Source organism: Ornithodoros turicata, chromosome 5 (assembly GCF_037126465.1).
Source record: "Ornithodoros turicata isolate Travis chromosome 5, ASM3712646v1, whole genome shotgun sequence".
Lineage (NCBI taxonomy): Eukaryota > Metazoa > Arthropoda > Arachnida > Ixodida > Argasidae > Ornithodoros > Ornithodoros turicata.
In genome coordinates, this window is record NC_088205.1 from 18,194,544 (window position 1) to 18,212,402 (window position 17,859).

At 43.9% G+C, this 17,859-nt stretch overlaps 1 protein-coding gene across 4 annotated transcripts in view; it reads right to left on the reverse strand.

The window, feature by feature from the left end:
• The window catches only part of LOC135394156 (potassium voltage-gated channel protein Shaker-like), a 375,971-nt gene that overhangs the window by 24,596 nt on the left and 333,516 nt on the right, over nucleotides 1-17,859 (reverse strand). The window contains exon 1 of one of the 4 annotated variants that reach the window (XM_064624714.1): nucleotides 9,804-9,992. The exons of 2 other annotated variants lie outside the window; for them this stretch is intronic. In XM_064624714.1, the coding sequence (XP_064480784.1) occupies nucleotides 9,804-9,886 (83 nt within the window). In that variant the 5' untranslated portion in view covers nucleotides 9,887-9,992. Of the gene's footprint in view, nucleotides 1-9,683; nucleotides 9,767-9,803; nucleotides 9,993-17,859 lie in introns of those variants that run through there. One more of the 4 variants, XM_064624715.1, reaches the window with a different exon arrangement.

Below are 17,859 nucleotides of genomic sequence, written 5' to 3' on the forward strand. Positions count from 1 at the left end.
ACCCATATCTGCAAACCAATACGCGCAATTTAAAATTATCTCCGCATTTACTTAGCCGTTCAACGATTGCTATCGAATTACTCTTCGATGCATCAGCAGGGAGATAACTTTTTTTTTGTTCTTTCACACAAAACTATTTTTTTACATGGATAATGGGAAATTTTGTATACTTTTGCGAGCATAATCCGTCTTTTTGACTAATGTTCCATATCTTGACCACGATCCCTCTCTATCTTTGTGCGTTATAGCATTAAGTTAAGAAGATGAACGCGCAGCGAGCTCTTTGGACCTGCCTTTTTCCAGAGGCACAATAATCTGCAAAACTCGCAGCCTAGTCTGCTTCCTTCAGGAATCTGGACTCCCACAAAGATTGTGACTCAGTTCATATGCTCAGGGGATTTCTCAGCAATCCGACCAGCCGACATCTTAACTTTCGACCGTCATCATTTCATCATCTAATATCATATCATATCATATCATCCTGGCTACAGTCGGGTTGAGCTCCACACATAATTGAGGCCAACGGCAAGTCGGTCTGGTCACCACCACCACCACCAACCTCCGTGTCGATCTATCTATAAATGGCACCAACAGCTCGCAGTGCGCACATTTTTTTTCTGAAATTTTGATTTTTTTTCACTGACTATCCTTCTCCCATGCTGCAGCCAATCAAATCTTCCTTATTTCCTGAAGTCCTTCCTTATCCGTCGTCATAGTGACACTGTCGTCTGCCACTAGCCCGTGTGACTATGTGTGAATCCTACCAGCAGGGCTTCGTAGATGGGCCTCAACTCGTGACAGAACAACGGACCTCGGTGGCGCAGGAACTGACAAGTTTGTTCATTTATAGGCTGGTTCGGCTGCCCAGGGGGCGCCCTCACTCATTGTCATCAGTGCCACCTGTGGTGACAAGGATAGGTTATTCCTAGCATATCTTTCACTTATTTCGCAGTTTCCCGCAGTTATATTTCATCAGGCATTGTACCCATGCACTGAGGAAGGTCGAACACAAGACAGAATTCACGAGATGACGTGTGAATTCGCCAACGTCGTCTTCTACGCTTGTAGAATATACTGGAAAAGTTTTCCTCCGTCCGCCACCAGGGAAAAACGCCGGTGCCAGCGTCGCCGTGCAAAACTATAGCCGAACGTCCCTATAAAAGATAGCGCGTGCGAACCCCTACAGCACCATTTTGACAGCCTGGTGGGTGGCTTATTGAACCCTACCATGTCTGAGGTTTTCTGGCACAGTTCCTCCTCAAATTGTCTCCCAATCCTTTCTGCTGTCCTCTCTCCATTTGTCCACCTCTGTACACTGCTCATACAGTCACAGTCGCTTCGTGGCGGTAACACGGAATAAATAAACAGTGAATTGGCAAGAAATCGTGACACGAGGCAGGAACACGGCAAACAGGACTCTCCCTCTAAGTCTGCCAATGTTTGCATACATGATCACATCTTGTCCTACACAGGTCCCAGTACCAAAGGACGCACAGGTAGCGCATACAGATGCGACAAAGAGCTTTTGTTTGTTCTCGGCGGAAGCAGGTGCGACAAGGCGTGACATGTCACGAGGAAGCGTTACGGCGAATCCTCCGAAGCTGCAAAAGAAAACCTTGATGATCCCATTGTTATTTTCGTCCTCATCATGGCCAGTATTCTTAGCGAGGTTTCTCACCTCGTCTCTCTCTACAAAGTAGTGTATGGGGACTTGTTCGTGTTAAATACATTCAGTGAGTTTGGGGGTAGTAATGGGGAGCTAGTTCTTTAATGTGGAATTAGCTCTGAAATTGCATGTTAACGTTGCAACAGAGCACACTATGCTGGGAAGTGCGAGTGTGCACAAATTCATTTCTGGAACTTGCAGTAATGGAGAAGATGAAAAATCGATGGCAAAAAATGATGGTAAAACTCGATGAGATCGAGTGTAAATTGTGCTTGTTACGGAACGGTCAGGAGAAGCTTCGCCAAGTGCATCTGTATTAAAATTAGAATATCGCTTTTTATTCAATGGGGTAAGGATAGGAGCTAGTTTGGTTTTCGCGCGCCAAAGCTGTGAATTAGGTTCTCGGGAAGGTCCGTGTTTTTCGTGTTCCTGCTGTCTTGGGATTTCCTTTTGTACTTTTGCGTAACACCGTAGGAATGCATCCGCATGGTACTACATAATTCTGCGTGACGCTGTATTAGTCTAACTGCTCCATCACCCAGCATCCTGAGGAAGTAAGCTAATAGGTAACAAAAAGAAAACTAAGCATTTTGAACTTTTTCTAAAAAATAAGTTCTTTTGCAATGTGTATTATTACCCTTAGGAGACGAAACGAGGAAGGAATAAGAACGAAACCAGTAAGGGCGCATTTTATGAAAAGATGAAGCTGCATTCATCAAACTATTTTTTTTAAATATTCCCTCCTTGTGCAAGACTGTTTACGAGTACTGAGCCTTTCAGACGACCGTTATTAAGTGAGCAGTTGTCAATAATTTATTCCAAACTTTGTTGCGACGTGTCGACGTTAAACAGCGAAAACAGTTGATGGACATCAGTGGACATAATCTTTTTCACTCTATAGGGGAAAAGGCTTTCCCACCTTCCCTACGTTCTACAAAGCATACGAAGACAATTTTCGTAGACCGAGATTTTAAACAAATGGTGTAGGTATTCGTCTTGAAAGTTTTTGGGATAACTCGGAAGTAATCTGAGACAGCACAGCCGGTGGTAGAATTCGATACCGCTATCAACATGTATATTTTCATTTCATTTCATTTCATTTCCACCTTTTAGCATCCGCTCGTTGCTGGTAGTCAAGGTCGTGCTCAAGTGTGGGCGGCTGTGGAATCGAATCCTACCACCGGTTGTGCTGTCCGAGGGTTTTCCTGCAGACTTTAAAGACGAATGTCGACACAGTTTCCCCTGAAGTCGGCCCTGGACGCGCACTAAGCCCCCTGTCCCCACTCCTTCCTGCTGTCCTTTTTCCATATACCCACGCTTGTACGCCTCTCATAGCCACAGTTGCTTAGCGGCGTTAACAGGGAATGCAAATAAATAAATAAGCGTGACTTAGAGCTACGGCCAACGAGCAGATGCTGTATCCAAGTTGCTGGCGCAACAAAGCTGACGATGTTGCAAAACCAAGCATAACCTTATGCGCATAACCATAAGCAAAACTTATGGGCTATTAGAAGCACTCACAGGCCATTGGACTTTAATTTTCCGCGATTTATCGGAAAAAAGGTCCCATCGATAGGGCTAGCTTCTTTGGTAGCGATAATTTATTTTCGGGAGACCCTGTACGTGAAAAGAATGACAGCTTCCGAGAAGACGAGGTAAACGAGTGTCCCGGAAAGACCCATAACTCAAAAGACGATTCCTCGAACTCTCCATCGTGCGCCAGAGCCAAGCAGAGGACATTTAGTGGCCACTTCACTGCGTGCCTTCCGCTCAATCGGTCCGGGTAGACGCGGCAACTCGGGAGTCGTGCCAAAGACAGTGGCTGAAACTGGCCTCGCGAAAGGAACATGTCCATCATTATAGACTCCATCACTATAGACGCCGGAATGCGTAGCCCGACGGTTGGAAACTCGACTAGATACTGGCAGGTGGAGGCGAGGGGCTTGCGCACCCCGCCTCCAGCCAGAGGGATGCAGTCGACCCTCCGTGGAGAAGAGGGTCTGTGACAGAAGATAAGTGAAGTTGGAAGTAAAACAAGGGGGTAGAAGACTTTGTTTTTTTTTTTTCCTCTTCCAACATTGCGCGGTTTAAATCTGGAGCGACAAGCTCCCGTGGCATAGTGGTTAGAATGATCGCTTTCCACGCCGAGACTGGGAGGTGACACGTGTTCGAATCCTGTCATCGGCTGTGATGTCTGAGGTTATCCATGGGTTTTCCGACGAGTTTCTAGACGAATGTCGGCACAGTTCCCCCTGAAGTCGGCCCAGGACGCATACTAACCCCCTGTCCCCCACTTCTTACTACTGTCCTCTCTCCATCTGTCTACGTCTGTACGCCGCTCATAGCCAGAGTTGCTTCACGGTGCTAACATGGAATTTAAAAAAATCTGGAGCGTGTGAAAAATGAAAAAAAAAAAACAAAGAAAGAGGGCCGCGATGACTATAGAAAATATATGGTGAAATAAAAGGTTGCAAGAAAAACCAGTTGAATAGGACTGGAGAAGAAGTTAAAGTTAGTCGTGACATCTGAAGTTTGGCTCCTTAAAGTATGCGAAACAATGCGAAAGACTTCAAAAGAGGAGTAAGACAACTGTTATGGGTTGTGAAACGATTCTCTCACTTTTGGAGGAATCAGTCTGAAGACGTGAGGTTTTGTATCCTGATTATGCAAAATCCTACGCTGATCCGATCTCGCGTTCGGAAGGTCTCGAACACAGAAAATCGCTCACTCCCACATAGATTGTATATGTATTATCGTAGAAAATGACGCGCGCGATTCTTCATGTGAAGATGCGAGGCGTACCTGTTTCCATGGTAACTGTGTGCTCCTCCGCAGGAAGGCTCCCCGTTTGGGGTTGCGCTCGGTCTGCTGACCTCCCGAAAGCGCAGCCTTTGCAAGTGTTATTACGAAAAGGACGTGATCCAATCACGGGTAAGTTACTCGAAAAAGTAAGTAAGTACGTACGTTACAGTTACGGCCCGCGAAAATAGTAGTTGAGGTAACAGAGAACTGACGCGTGGAAAATATGGTCATACCTGCGTAACATAGTTACAGCTACATTTTACAGGTACTTTAACCAAAAGTGTAACTAGTTACAGTTAGAAGTTGGCTTGATTTTTGTAGAAAGTAGCTAAGTATCGCAAAAAGTAACTAGTTACACTTACAAGTTACTTCTGACCTGGTTACTACCCAAGACTGACGTGACCAGGAGGCAAGTAATTTATTTCAGAATTCTTCCAGTACAAAAAGAATACTCCCCCCCTCCCCCAGTATTCTTTTTGTATTGGAAGAATGCTGAAATATTAATACTGCTGGTATATGTTTATTAGTAAGACAAAGGAGGGAACGGTTAGCCTGCGCTACGGCGGCTTGCTATTTCCCGCAAAAATAACAACAAAAATTAGTCACAGTTCACCCAGAAGGCCAGAGACCCGCAGGAACCGAAGAAGCGCCTTGGTCACCTCACTATGGTGTGTGGGGCCCCGCAGCGTAGTTAGGGAAAAGTCCAAGATTCTGAGGGGAGCGATGCGCCACCGCAGAAGACGGTGTTGGCGGAACGGGTGCAATGGAGCAGCAGGTGCGGAATGTCTCCAACATGACAGGTGATGAAAGGTGCCCCATCTTGGAGAGGAATAGTGGAGTCCGCGCCACATCCAGTCGAAGCCTGTGAGGCAAGGACTCTTCCTCCCTGGGGTAGTGGACTACCAGAGTTTGGGCTATCATCGGGTCAATCGAGCGTAGAAAACAGTTCGTCCTGATGGTGTCTTGGAAAAAGGTCAGAGAGCTATTGATTCGTGCAGTGTCGGCGACTGGCTACCCGGCAAGCAGACGGTGTAAGCGGAACGGAAGTGGCAGACCCGGCTGCACGGGCACACCTGACCGCAGAATCGGCGAGGGCATTCCCCGAGATACCAATCTGGCCCTGAATCCACTGGAACCACACACGGTGGCCTAGAGACGACAGCATGGCGCGAAGGCAAGTATACTGGGACAAGAACAGATACCTACTACACAGTAGCTTGTAAGTATCGAATATGTGGACTACCATATTACAAAAACACCCAAACATTATTACAAAACACAAACATATCACAAAAACACACATTAAACATACGTGGTTTTGTATGGTTTCTGAACCCATTTTCTGTAGTTTCCCTTTCTTTTCTGAATAACGCGTCTGGAGTAGGCAGTCCCGGGTGGCTCGACACAAACAACTCCATTTTTTCTTTTACAAATCAATCAATCAATCTGAACCCCTTTAAGACCGCTGTATGCAAAAATGGGTAGATTTAGACGTCCCCCTCTGCTTTCTACATACAAGGTGTTGTAAAGCAGATTTGTAATCACCAAAATTAGTAAAGATTTGTCTACCCGGCGGATACATTTCGAAAGAACATTCAGTGTTCCCCCTGAACCTCTTGGAACCGCTTGGAGGAATTGAAATGTTTCTTACGTTTGTTCACTACTACAGGTATTTGAAAAGAGATAATGCTTTAAGCTGATTAAAATAGTTAAGTAACAACGAAAATGATATACAAGACGTTGGAAATTAACTTCTATTTCTCACTGACAGAAAAAACGTGACCAGAGAAACCGTAATACATTTACAGGGCTGCGTTGAAAGTTTCCATTTTTTTAAATATATTTTGAGCGCGTTATCTTCTGGGCACAAGCTCAAAATGATGCTAATTGGAAGGCACACGGAAAAGATAACAGTCCAGTGGCTTGCCAGAGGAATGATATTTTCCGTAATTCATTACTAGAACACTGAGATTGCGGAGAAAAGCAATAAGATACAACAGGACAAGATTGCTTTTTTTCCCAATCTAAGGGTTATTGTAATGGCCTGCTTCCTTGCCGTTTTATTTTTTCGAGTCAAAACACGATGAAAGGGATTGACAATTCCCGAAAATTAGCCGAAAGATTTCGCGAATAATTGCTTGCAAACCCCTCAATCCGACAATTGTCATCCAGGTGGTGGTGATGACGATGATGATGGGAAGATGAGAAAAAAGAGTGAAGTAAGTCGTCCAGACTTCCGTGCTACGCCTTGTGTTGTATCATGTAAGGATCATTTGCAGACTGTCTACTGATTATCTTTTTAATTTGGATATTTACATTTCGTCGTGATATCCAAACGATATTAATATCCGTGGTATTGAATCCAAATTATACACATTAGGCATCTTTGTAGACTTTTGTAAAGCCTTCAACTTGGTAGACCACTCCTTGCTCTTGTAGAAGGTGCCGCACTACGGTATTCGAGGGCCAGCTCTGCGTCTGTTTGAAACGTACCTAACCCACCGTCGACAGTTCTTTTAAATAAAGGAGAACCGGTCCACAACACGTAAGCTAAGTACAGTAGTCCCACAAGGCAGCATTCTCGGGCCAATGCTATTTAATATATACATAAATGACATCGTGACCACTGGCACTAACACTCAATATAGTTTAATATATGCAGACGACACAAGTCTTTTTATTTCGCATCGTGACATTTCTCAGTTAAATATACTTGCTAAGGAGTCCATAGCTGCACTTTGTACGTGGTCAAGAAATAACAGTATGATCATTAACCTCAGTAAAACCAAAGCAGTGTTATTCAGACCCAAAACAAAACTTGCCATGCCGCCTCAACAATCGGTATAAATAATAACGTTATCAATTTATCCAAGTCTGCAAAAATTCTTGGTGTAACGTTTTCCGACACATTAACATGGAATGATTACGTCATGGAAGTGACAAGTAAAATATCAAAGGCGATCGGTGTCTTGATGAAGAATCGCTCCTACCTCCCTACATCAGTGAAGCTATTGATATATAATTCTCTAGTTATGTCACATATTAACTATTGTCACCTGATTTAGGGTCACACAACGTGGACAAATACACAGATGCTACTTCTGCTGCAAGAAAGAGCTGTTGGCGCAGTTGCAAATGCTCCGTATGATGCCCACACAGACAACCTCTTTTCCAAATTCAACATACTCAAAATGTCACAACTTTACCCGTTCATAGTCCGTAAATTTTACCAAAAAGCATTCAAATATAACAATGAATATTTTCTCTCCCTGGCGAACCTAATGAAATGCGCCCATATTTATCCCATTCGTGAAGCCAACAAATGGATAATACCCTCCTATCGCACGTCTTAGGGCACACAGTCACTAACAGTAACACTTCCTGCTATCCTCAATGAACTACAGCAAGCCAACATGGTGCTGGAGGCTAACCCCGTGTCACTCAATCAATTAAAAACTTACTTCCTGGCCGGACCTAAAACCGAACATATTAACGTATGTATAATGTTGCAAATGCTACGATCCTTGTATATGGGTGTGACATCGTTGTCCTTGCAATGTTTTTTTATAGTGTATTCTAGTCCAATATCATTGTTAGATAGTTTATTGTAGTGTGTGCATCGTATAGTTTTATTGTATTGTATTCTTCAGTAGGTAGTGCTCATTTTTGCTTGCCTTGTTTCTACTTGTATGTATCCGTAACTTTCCGTTGCAATTGCCGCATTGTCACTGTGGTCCTTGGCCTTTGTCAAGCAGCTTCGCTGCTTTTTGCCAGGCCCTCAGTATGTATGTATTTTTGCATGAGTAAATAAAGAAAATAATAATAATAATAACAATGAATGGAGGTGTATGCGTATATTAGATATCAAAGGAAGAACATGGAGATGTTCGGTTTGTTGATAAACTTTGCCCATCCGAGTGCAAATGAGCACAGACATTTAATGTAAACAACCAGAATTAGCCGAGGCAGACTAAAAACATGAACGACACAAACAAACCAAGAATTTCACGGACATTTAGTCAGCACTAAGCATGCGTTGGTGTGGCCAACAAGCCACAATGTGGTTTATGCTATACATGTTGAAAAATTGTAAGAATATTGAATAATAAATGTTATGTTATATTATTAGTGCTGCTACGCCGGTTAGAGGAAAGTACTTTCATGGTCCTATCTCGTTCTTAAGGAGACTCAAACTAGCAGTACTGCTTTCTAAAATACAGACACGCTGATAAGAACCGGGTTTACATTCTTTTCCAGTCCGAGCTCGAGTTTTCTTTGCAATTTATACAGTCTCATTTTCCCTGTTTTGTCTTCATTTCTAGGAAAAACTTCCTTAATGTCACCCGGTATAGGCCTACCGTCAAGTAGTAATGTAGTGTTACAAATACAAAACATTATAGGCATGTTAGCATAAAACCTTATAGTGGATGACGTAGGAAGAAACACGTTTTCCGCGGCCAATGTTTGATTGATTGATTGATTGAAAGAAAGAAAAAAATGGGGATTCGGCCAATGTTTCTCTATGCGTGACCGACGTATTTTCGATATTTCCCTGCATAGCCAACCAAACCTCCTTCGCATGATACACTTGCAAAAATTGGGCCGAATGATAGGAATCCGTCGTTGGTCTTGACATTGAAGTATATAACAATCGGCACACGACAAGTCGCAACTTGCAAGAGCTTACACTTGAGAAGAAACAAAGATCACATTCATTAAAATCCACAATGCCCTTTTCCTAATCCGGGAAAGCAGGAATCTTTATGAATCAGTAGCGACACGTGGTTTCATTTAAGCCAGCTGAAGTGAATGGTAATTTTCAGTGAGCAGGAGGAAGGAACATTCTTTTTTTTTCTTCTTTTCATTGCTTGCTAGAACCTCGCAGATTGGGAGAGGGCGACAGAAAGGAGAGGGAGATAGGAGGGAGGGGTTAGTACAACCTTCTCGTCCGAATTTCAGATGGAAGCAAGACGCTGTTAATGCTAGTGGTAATTGCACTCTGCTGGCAGTTGGAACTGTTAGGCACTTGTTTTGCTCCGCATAAAGTAAAGTAGCAGTATAAAAGCAGCATCGTTTAGTAAGCTGTAGCAAACGTATAAAGTGTGTAACTGAAAGTTGCGACTTCTCCTTGCGTGCCGCTTGCAAGGCTTTCAAAATACATTGATCTGGCCAAGCACTTGACCCCCCCACCGATCCTTCACAATGTCTGTCGTACCTTGCAAGAGTGTCAGCACCATAATCTTCCTCGAGCGCGTCCATAAACGCCTTAGAGGGCGAGAGCAGCAAGAAGACCGACTCGAAAACAGCCATAACGGTTGTGAAAGATGGTGCTTACGATGTATGCTTGTGAAAGGCAGGCCTAGCATGCTCGTGTCCACCAGTGCCCGGGGAGCTGCCAATCGTGCTCACGCGTATCATGCTGGTGACTCATGATGAACCTGGCCGCATTAATCCACCACCATGAAAACAGCGGCGCGCACCCGGGGACGGTTGCCGCTTTGGCAAGGGGCCGACCAAAGTCGCGACTGTTCGGTTTCTACCGTGTTCTCTGTACCCCCCTCTCCCTTCTCTTTATTTTTATTTTTTTACTCTACTTCAGCTTCCGGTACGTCACCTCCACACTGCGGTGTGTTTGTCTGCGAGGCCGTTTGATGTCGCTCTGTCGCATGTGAGAATGAAAGGGAGGACGTTGGGGGAGGGGGGAAGTGGTGAGTGATTTATGGGAACGGCGGTAAGTATAACGAGGTTCGTGAGAGGTGGCAGACGGGGAAGAAATCGTATTTCATACAGGAAAAAAAAAAAAAGAAAGAAAAAGGGGAGTAGAAAAAGGACACACGTAATTGGCAGAATTGACAGAATCGATTGTTGTGAATGTCGCGATCGTACTGGGGAGCTACGCATGGCTCAATTGGTAGTGGAGCCTTGGTAGTTAATCTTCCGTGATAATGACTGTTTTTCTTTTTCTTTTTTTTTTTGTGTGTATGATCTGTACACTATGGTGTAGAGATTCACTTATTGGTGCAAATATGTTGCCCCTATTTTGTCCGGTATGGTAATTTTAGCGTGAGAGCTATCATGATCACAAATCAGAGACACCGACTGGAAAGCTGGCTTCGCCGTAGACTAGAATACCCTGCAGGGTAGCCAGCTTGACAGGCCGGCACGAGGATATGCGAGGAGGAATAAAATGCGAAAGGGTGTTGAAGGGAGATAACAAAGGGGACTTCTGCGTCACATACTCACGAGCGCCTGCGTACACGCGAGTTCTCGTGCTTATATCTACAATCAAAGCCGCAATGCATGGGCTCAAACAGGCTTCTGCGCTGGCTGAATGCCGTGGAACAATTGAAATTCGCGGTTGAAGAACGTGAAGTGATATGATGGGTCGGCATGAACAGAGGTATGATGGACATCCAATATGGACCCTCCATGGATCTGCGAGGAGTGACGATGATTACATTTATGTTTTAATGCTGCAGAAGTAGCCATGGCCTTGATGAGCGAAGTTTTAGAGCAAAAACAACAAGGATAAACAAGGCGCGGGAGTCGCTAAGGTTATTTTTTGCGATCAAAGAACACGGGACAACGGCATACAAGGAGTGTTACGGTTGCAAGTTAAGAATTCGTCGATAAGCACAATAACAGGTTAAGTTGTCAATGTGGCTACCTTGTGATTACCTTCTCGCAAAACATTTCCTCTGCGGGCATGCTTTCAGTATTTGACAGAGGCGCCCCCGCAACATCTACCATTTTCTCGGGCCTGGTTGGCCTATTTCATCGCATACGAAGTACATCAGCCTTGCCCTGAAGTTGTGTCCTACTCGACTAACGAGTGCTTACTACTTAGTAACTACTAGGCAGCTTTTACATCGAGAGAGGCGTCATTAAATTCTGAAAAACGGCATAAGATATAAAGAATGTAGTTCCGTAAACGGGCTCATTTTTCTTCTTTTTCTTTTTTTAACAAACGGAAATAAACACAAAAGCACAAATGCTTTTACAAGAACGAAGACGAAATAGCAGTCAAAATTAACAAGAGTGAACGCTGTATGCCGTGTGGAGTATATAAAAAAATTAGCGCCGGTGTCTTCAAGATGATTCGCCATGTGTAATCATGATTAACGTTCCCGGGGGTGGAGGAACCACAGGAAACCTCTCAAAATCTGTACGATCCTATCATACCCTTACTTCACTGAGGTGTGCTAAACACTTCTCTACCTTTGACAAGATGGTGACCTCCGAATTCGTTAGGCTTAGCAAGGCCGTTGCCGCAGAAGTGTTTCATTGGCGCTGTACAAATGCCAATGAAAAGGGTTCAAGATTACATAATTTTATGTTTCTTATATTTTTCCATTCAGCTATGTCACCCACGTTCATTTCCACGTATTATCTCACCTTACTAGTTTTTGAAAACCATATGGCAGTCTACGGAACCTACACCCCATAGAAATTAAGAACCGCTTGGGTGACCACGCTTCCTTAGAGTATAATCTGTGTAAAATTACAGGGTTTTTGATGAGGTTTTTGAAATACTTTGTCCGGAAAATACGTCGCTCGGCGAAGCGACGTATGCTGGAGTTTAGGTTTGTGGTTCTGTTGGCCATGCACGAAGACCCTACTCCTTGTGCAAGAAGGAATCAAGGCATGCCGTGAGCGTGCGTGTCATCAGCCACCCGCCACTGATAACGGGCTTGCGTGATAAGAGTACTAGGCAAAGCAATTGAAATTCAGTACTCGACAAGTGCATCGCATATTCGGTCCGCGTATCATTCTATGCGTTGCCATAACGAAACATAAAACGAAACGGTGCTTCCTAGAAGACAACGCTGAGCTACCGTGCCTGGCAAAAATTATTAATGTTAAACTTCTAAGTCGGACATTGTTTTGACACATACAGAGATACTATAGAAAAAATGTGGGAGGAGAGGCCACCAGCCGTAGGAAGACACATAGCTGACCCATGCACTATATCCCGCGACAGCAGCCGCGTACGGCGAGTTGCCGCGCCGCAAGAGGGCTTTATTTATAGACATTTTTAGAGATTGCATGTTATGCCACAGTGCAGATAATAATTCGGTACATATTTGTGATGCCGATCAAATTGGCATACGAAACCCACCACTCAGTAAAACAAACGTGTCAATGAACCCCAGTCCAGTAATAAAAATGAAAAGAGAAAGGGAAAATTATCGTCCTGGCAGAGCTAACGGGCTCCAACAGCATTTTCCGAAGCTTGCGTGGGCACCTCACTGATGTGGGAACCTCCCCATTTCATCGTCACAATATAATTGTTGTTGTTGTTGTTCACGGATCTGTTCCTTCCAAGCGCAGCAAGCTCTGTACGGAGGGCACCGACACTCATGTCTTCGATACAGCTCAACAACTCAGGAGCACCGTCTGAATGGATGACTTGGCAAGGCCTTTCCTGCTTTCTTGAATGCCTCCCCGTGCCAATAATCGTCGTCACTTTTTCTGTACAATCTGTGCGCAGGAGCAGATTGCAATGACTCACTTCTTTTTGCTAGTTTTACAGCGTCCCACTTGTTTGTTTTCGAGTCGTTGTTGGTGGTTTGGTTTCAGGTGGTGTATTGTGAAGGGGCTCATTATTTTATTCCCCACCTCCCCACCAGCAATGGGGTAGAGTACCGCCTCTGGCGATGAACCTCCCCACTTTCCATTTCAAAATAAAGTTGTTGTTGTTGTTGTTTTGCGAGTGGTACAACCTCTTTAGAACGTCAGTCTTCTTGTCTATTCCTTGGCTTGAGTACCAGCTGAGACAGTGGAACTTCGATTGTTTGTAAGCCACATGATGCGCAAGGACTTGGATGTACGGGTTGAACCTCCCGTGTCCCTTTCGGTGTGTCTGGCCGAGTTGTACAAACCTTCGCAAAACATTCGCACCTTTACGTGGAACAGAGAGTGAACTGGCAGGAATTGCAGGAACTAGTTATCCCTTAAAAACTCGTATTCATCGACACGCAGCAGTGTGATCCTTCCGGACTAACAGCTTCACTTCTCTCTTTTTTTGATCTGATATATCTGCCCATAATCTGAATACATATCTCATAATCTATCTACATTAACGAACGCACAACGTGAGCCAAGAGGAACAACATACGGTTTGTGGAGGAGACGGTCGGTGAAGCAGACGTCTACATAGCCACAAGGCATTGCAGCTGCATCGTATTGAATTACGAATGAGCTGCTTTGAACCGAGGCTGTAGCAGTCAGAAGTCGTTATATGACGACTTCCTAATGGCGGGCGCTTTCTTAGAGCAGACGACGAATAACTTTGTATTGCAATGGATACCGGTAATGTTCATATATTGTTTTGCGATCACATATCGCGCTGATACTAACAGATCCTCCATTGCAATGAAGAACTTCTCAAATTCCAAGATCTGCAACAAACTGCTATAAAAAAGTCATTTCCAATACATTTGGTTCAGTTCTTCCTCTCTTTTTGCGTTAGTCGGTACTTTTCCGTTAGGCCAATAACATAGACGTAGCGTAGCAACGAAAGCGCACCATAAGCATACCAGCCAATCATAATCAGATCTGGCATACTTCGCCGTCGAATATACGTAGAATATAAGTCAGCAATTTCCAATGTAATTACAGCCCCATAGAGTTAACACAGAAGTGAATTAATAATTATAATAATATCCATGATTTCGTAACCTCAACGGCAACGTCAAAGCAGAAAAAAGAAAAAAAAACGATTTCGGATGGCCCTATCCTAAAGCGTCAAAGTGGGCCTGTTTGTGCTTTTTGGCACTTTTAATTTAGGCGCTATGCTGTCATGAGCATATTTGATGTTCGGATGAACGTTTTCAGACTCCGAAATTATCATTTGAAGGAAACAGCAAATGACTGCTTGGGTGCGTTAATAGAACGGCGAGCAAACGAGGTATAAAACAGCTGCTGACGAGAGTAGTGCGGTCGAAGCGACATACGGCGGGATTCTCACGCCACCGAAGAAATGTTTTTAGTAGGCGTCGTTTCCAGTTTAGGCGCTGACAGGACGTGACGGCAGTTTGGCGCCGTAACTATCTCGGAAGAATTTGTAAGAAAGCAATGGGAGAAGACGGTGATGCATCTCTTTCACGAGGAAGAGGACACAACCTTAAACGCCCACTCTAGAAAATGGCATTATTTTGTTTCATATCGAATTTTACGCATTGCGTAATACACTTGGCCGGTCAATATAAGCAGGTTCTCTCGAAGCCTTTGCCGATAAGTTGATAAGTAAATTTTTAAAAAATATGGAGAAATTGAATTCGGCACCCGATCAATTCTGAAACTAAAAAAGGGGAAAAATACGAATAAAATATCAAAAATAGAAAGAACAGAAACGCGTCGTGACACACCCACCCAACGCACGTGCGCAACATCAACGACAGCGCAATAGCAACAAAAAAGGTATGGTACGGCGGCTTTGTGTACACTTCCTGGGTATCACATGTAGCCGTGAAATCTCAGTGTTGGGTGCTGAAACAACAGCCCACATTTGACATGAATGGATATCGTGTCTTATGCTCAGAGGGCTGGGAGGATATTGGGAGAAAAATATATAGGAAAGGTCAGTGAAAACCAAGGCATTGAAAACACAAGGAAAAGCAAGCAGAAAAAACAAGAAGCAAAAAAAAAAAAAATAGAAAGGTACCTAGTGCGTTGTCACCCTAACTGAGGGACTATTAGTGTTGCTCATTATACCTATTAACTCTTTATACTTTTTCTTCTGGATATTATTTTCGATCGATAAATGGAAAAACTCGAGACAGGGAAACAAGACGGCACACACACGATCTCATATCGTACAGACGTGAACACATGCAGAGAGGACAGCAGGAAGGAGTGGGGGACAGGAGGGTTAATATGCGTCCTGGGCCGACTTCAGTGTGAACTGTGACGACATTCAATTTTTGGGTATTTATTGCTGTAAGTACCTTATAAAAACTCCTAAATACAGAATATAGTGGCTCATATGTTGAAGTTGTCCTCCATTTGACCTTTCGGGAAGAAGCGCGAGTTTGGGGCGCAGTTATGTCGTGTTTGTGCTAGCATGCGCATGCGACAAACCATTTTAGATGGCGAGTTTTTCACTGTGGTTGTGGACAACGGTCGCGACTATCAGATTACCTTGTTGTACGAAGCATCTTCGTCAAATTTAATAGAAGCCTCTGTTCATCGGCACCTGTGGAGATGCTGTTCTCCTTTGCGAATCTGATTGTACGGCCGAACAGAAGATGCCTAAAGATGCAGTCTTCGAGAAACTTGTAATATTAAAATCGCCACGATAGTCTAACAGATAAACGTTATTGTTCCTTGCTGGTTTATTGTTATGATCATCGTTATTTCTGTAATTCCTGACATCTGCCTCACAGTATGGTACTAGTTACGGTATTTATATACTGTATTTATATTTTGTATTTAAATACTCATAACGAAAAGTATTTATGAAGAGTATGTAAATACCCATTTCAAAAAAAAGTATTTTGTATTTATATTTAAATACTCAAAACTCATGTATTTATGCCCATCCCTGCGCCCAGCACAGCAAGACGCGCCCAATAGGCCGGACCTTCAACGAGGCTGACCAGTCCTGTGTATACTGTACTACCGACGTAGTATATATCCTACTGTCGTCGACAAATGAGGTCCAGCGGTAGCACAGGCGGAATTCTCAAAGTGTTCTCGGCTAATGCTCGCCAACCGTTATCAGCACGTACTCCGCCGATCCACCCGATCTATTTTAGGCCAATCAATAAGCGCATTTTCGTTCAAGAAAGGAAGGCTGAAAACGTCAGCTTTATCACACTCTAGAGACTAGAAAAACAAGACGAGAAAAAATGAAACTGGAATATGCACGCAGGTAGTTAATGAAGCTTAAAACGCATAAAAGCCTTACACTCATTAAAGTCCGCTAATGAACAGCATTCCATCATCCAAAAGAAAGGTCTTATGCAGGTTTAATCAAGCTAGACTAGTTAACTACTAGATGGGGAGAACTATAGAAGGAAACTTTTTTCTCCTCGTTGTTTGGTCATTTCATCATACGCGGCGTAGATGCTTTCGATAGGAAGCATGATCGAGTATGGAATTTGAATCGATTCAATGCAACTGAATATAATCATCGTTTTTTTAAATACTTGTTGCGTAGGCAGCTTTTAAAGCCAAACAAAATCTTTTCACAAGTCTTCCGAGCTTAGTTTACAACTCCTAAACGGAGAAAAAAAAAAAGAAAGCTCAACAGGGGATTATGCCTTCAATGCATAAGCTTCAACGAAAAGTGACGTCGTGCAATTGGCTGAAATACGACTTCATTAAGGAAAGGAAGAAAATGAATGCAAAGTTCTTTTTTTTCTCTCTCTCTCAGAAAGTTACGTGGTAAGCACTAGCGCTTGATTGTTTTTGTTCCACATTCGCACCGCGACGTACCTGTGACTATGAGCGGCGTACAGATATGGGCGGATGGGGACAGGACAGCAGGAAGGAGTGAATGGAACACAATGGTGAATTTAGTGGGATTAGTTTGCCACCTGGGAGGGGGGGGGGGACTTTAAAGGAAACTGTACCCACATCCACCTAGAGTGTATGCCAGAACACACAGGGAAGCCTGAGGTTTTCCCCAGACAGCTCAATCGGTGGTGGAATTCGAACCTACCTCCACTCAACATCACCCTGGCGAGAGCGACCATGAAGAGTGAATGCTGTATCCACACGGCCATGACGCTGGTGCTGACGTTTCAGGACGAAATATAAAAGTCAAGGCCATGGCTCCCAAGCCAATACCTTAATTAAGTTATTTTTCTGCGAATCTGAATGACCATCTATTAACTTGTCGGTCGCAATCACTGCACCGAATCAAGTTTCGGCACTTTAGCTCAGCAGCTAGAACTCGGGAGGTAAAGAAAGCATGGGCGAGAGCTCCGATCGTGACGCAAGGAAGCATCGCAGACAGCCACGGAAACAAATCCAATCAGGAACATGGAAGAACGGCTGCCGATGACGATGTCGATTAGTGGAGCCGACTTCCGGACACAATGGAAAGCGATAAAGGGTCATTCCTGAATGGTTAACGCCAATACATTGATTGGAGACGCGTATTTTTAGCTCCGTCTGACACGTGCCGGGATAGAGTGTTTATTTACGGCATTGAAGGACGCATTCCCACGCCATGGAGGAGGTAAAGGGAATATAATGTCTTCAGTCGTGCCGTGTGCTCGCCTATTTCACTTTATTTTGTCCTCGTTAGCGTGATAATTTTGTTTGTAATGATATAGATTTGGATATTCAACTAAACTGTTCTAACCTCTCTCTGAAGTACTTGTCTCCACCTACTTACAGGTCCACCAGAGTTGACCATATTAAGAAAATTAAGGAGTGCA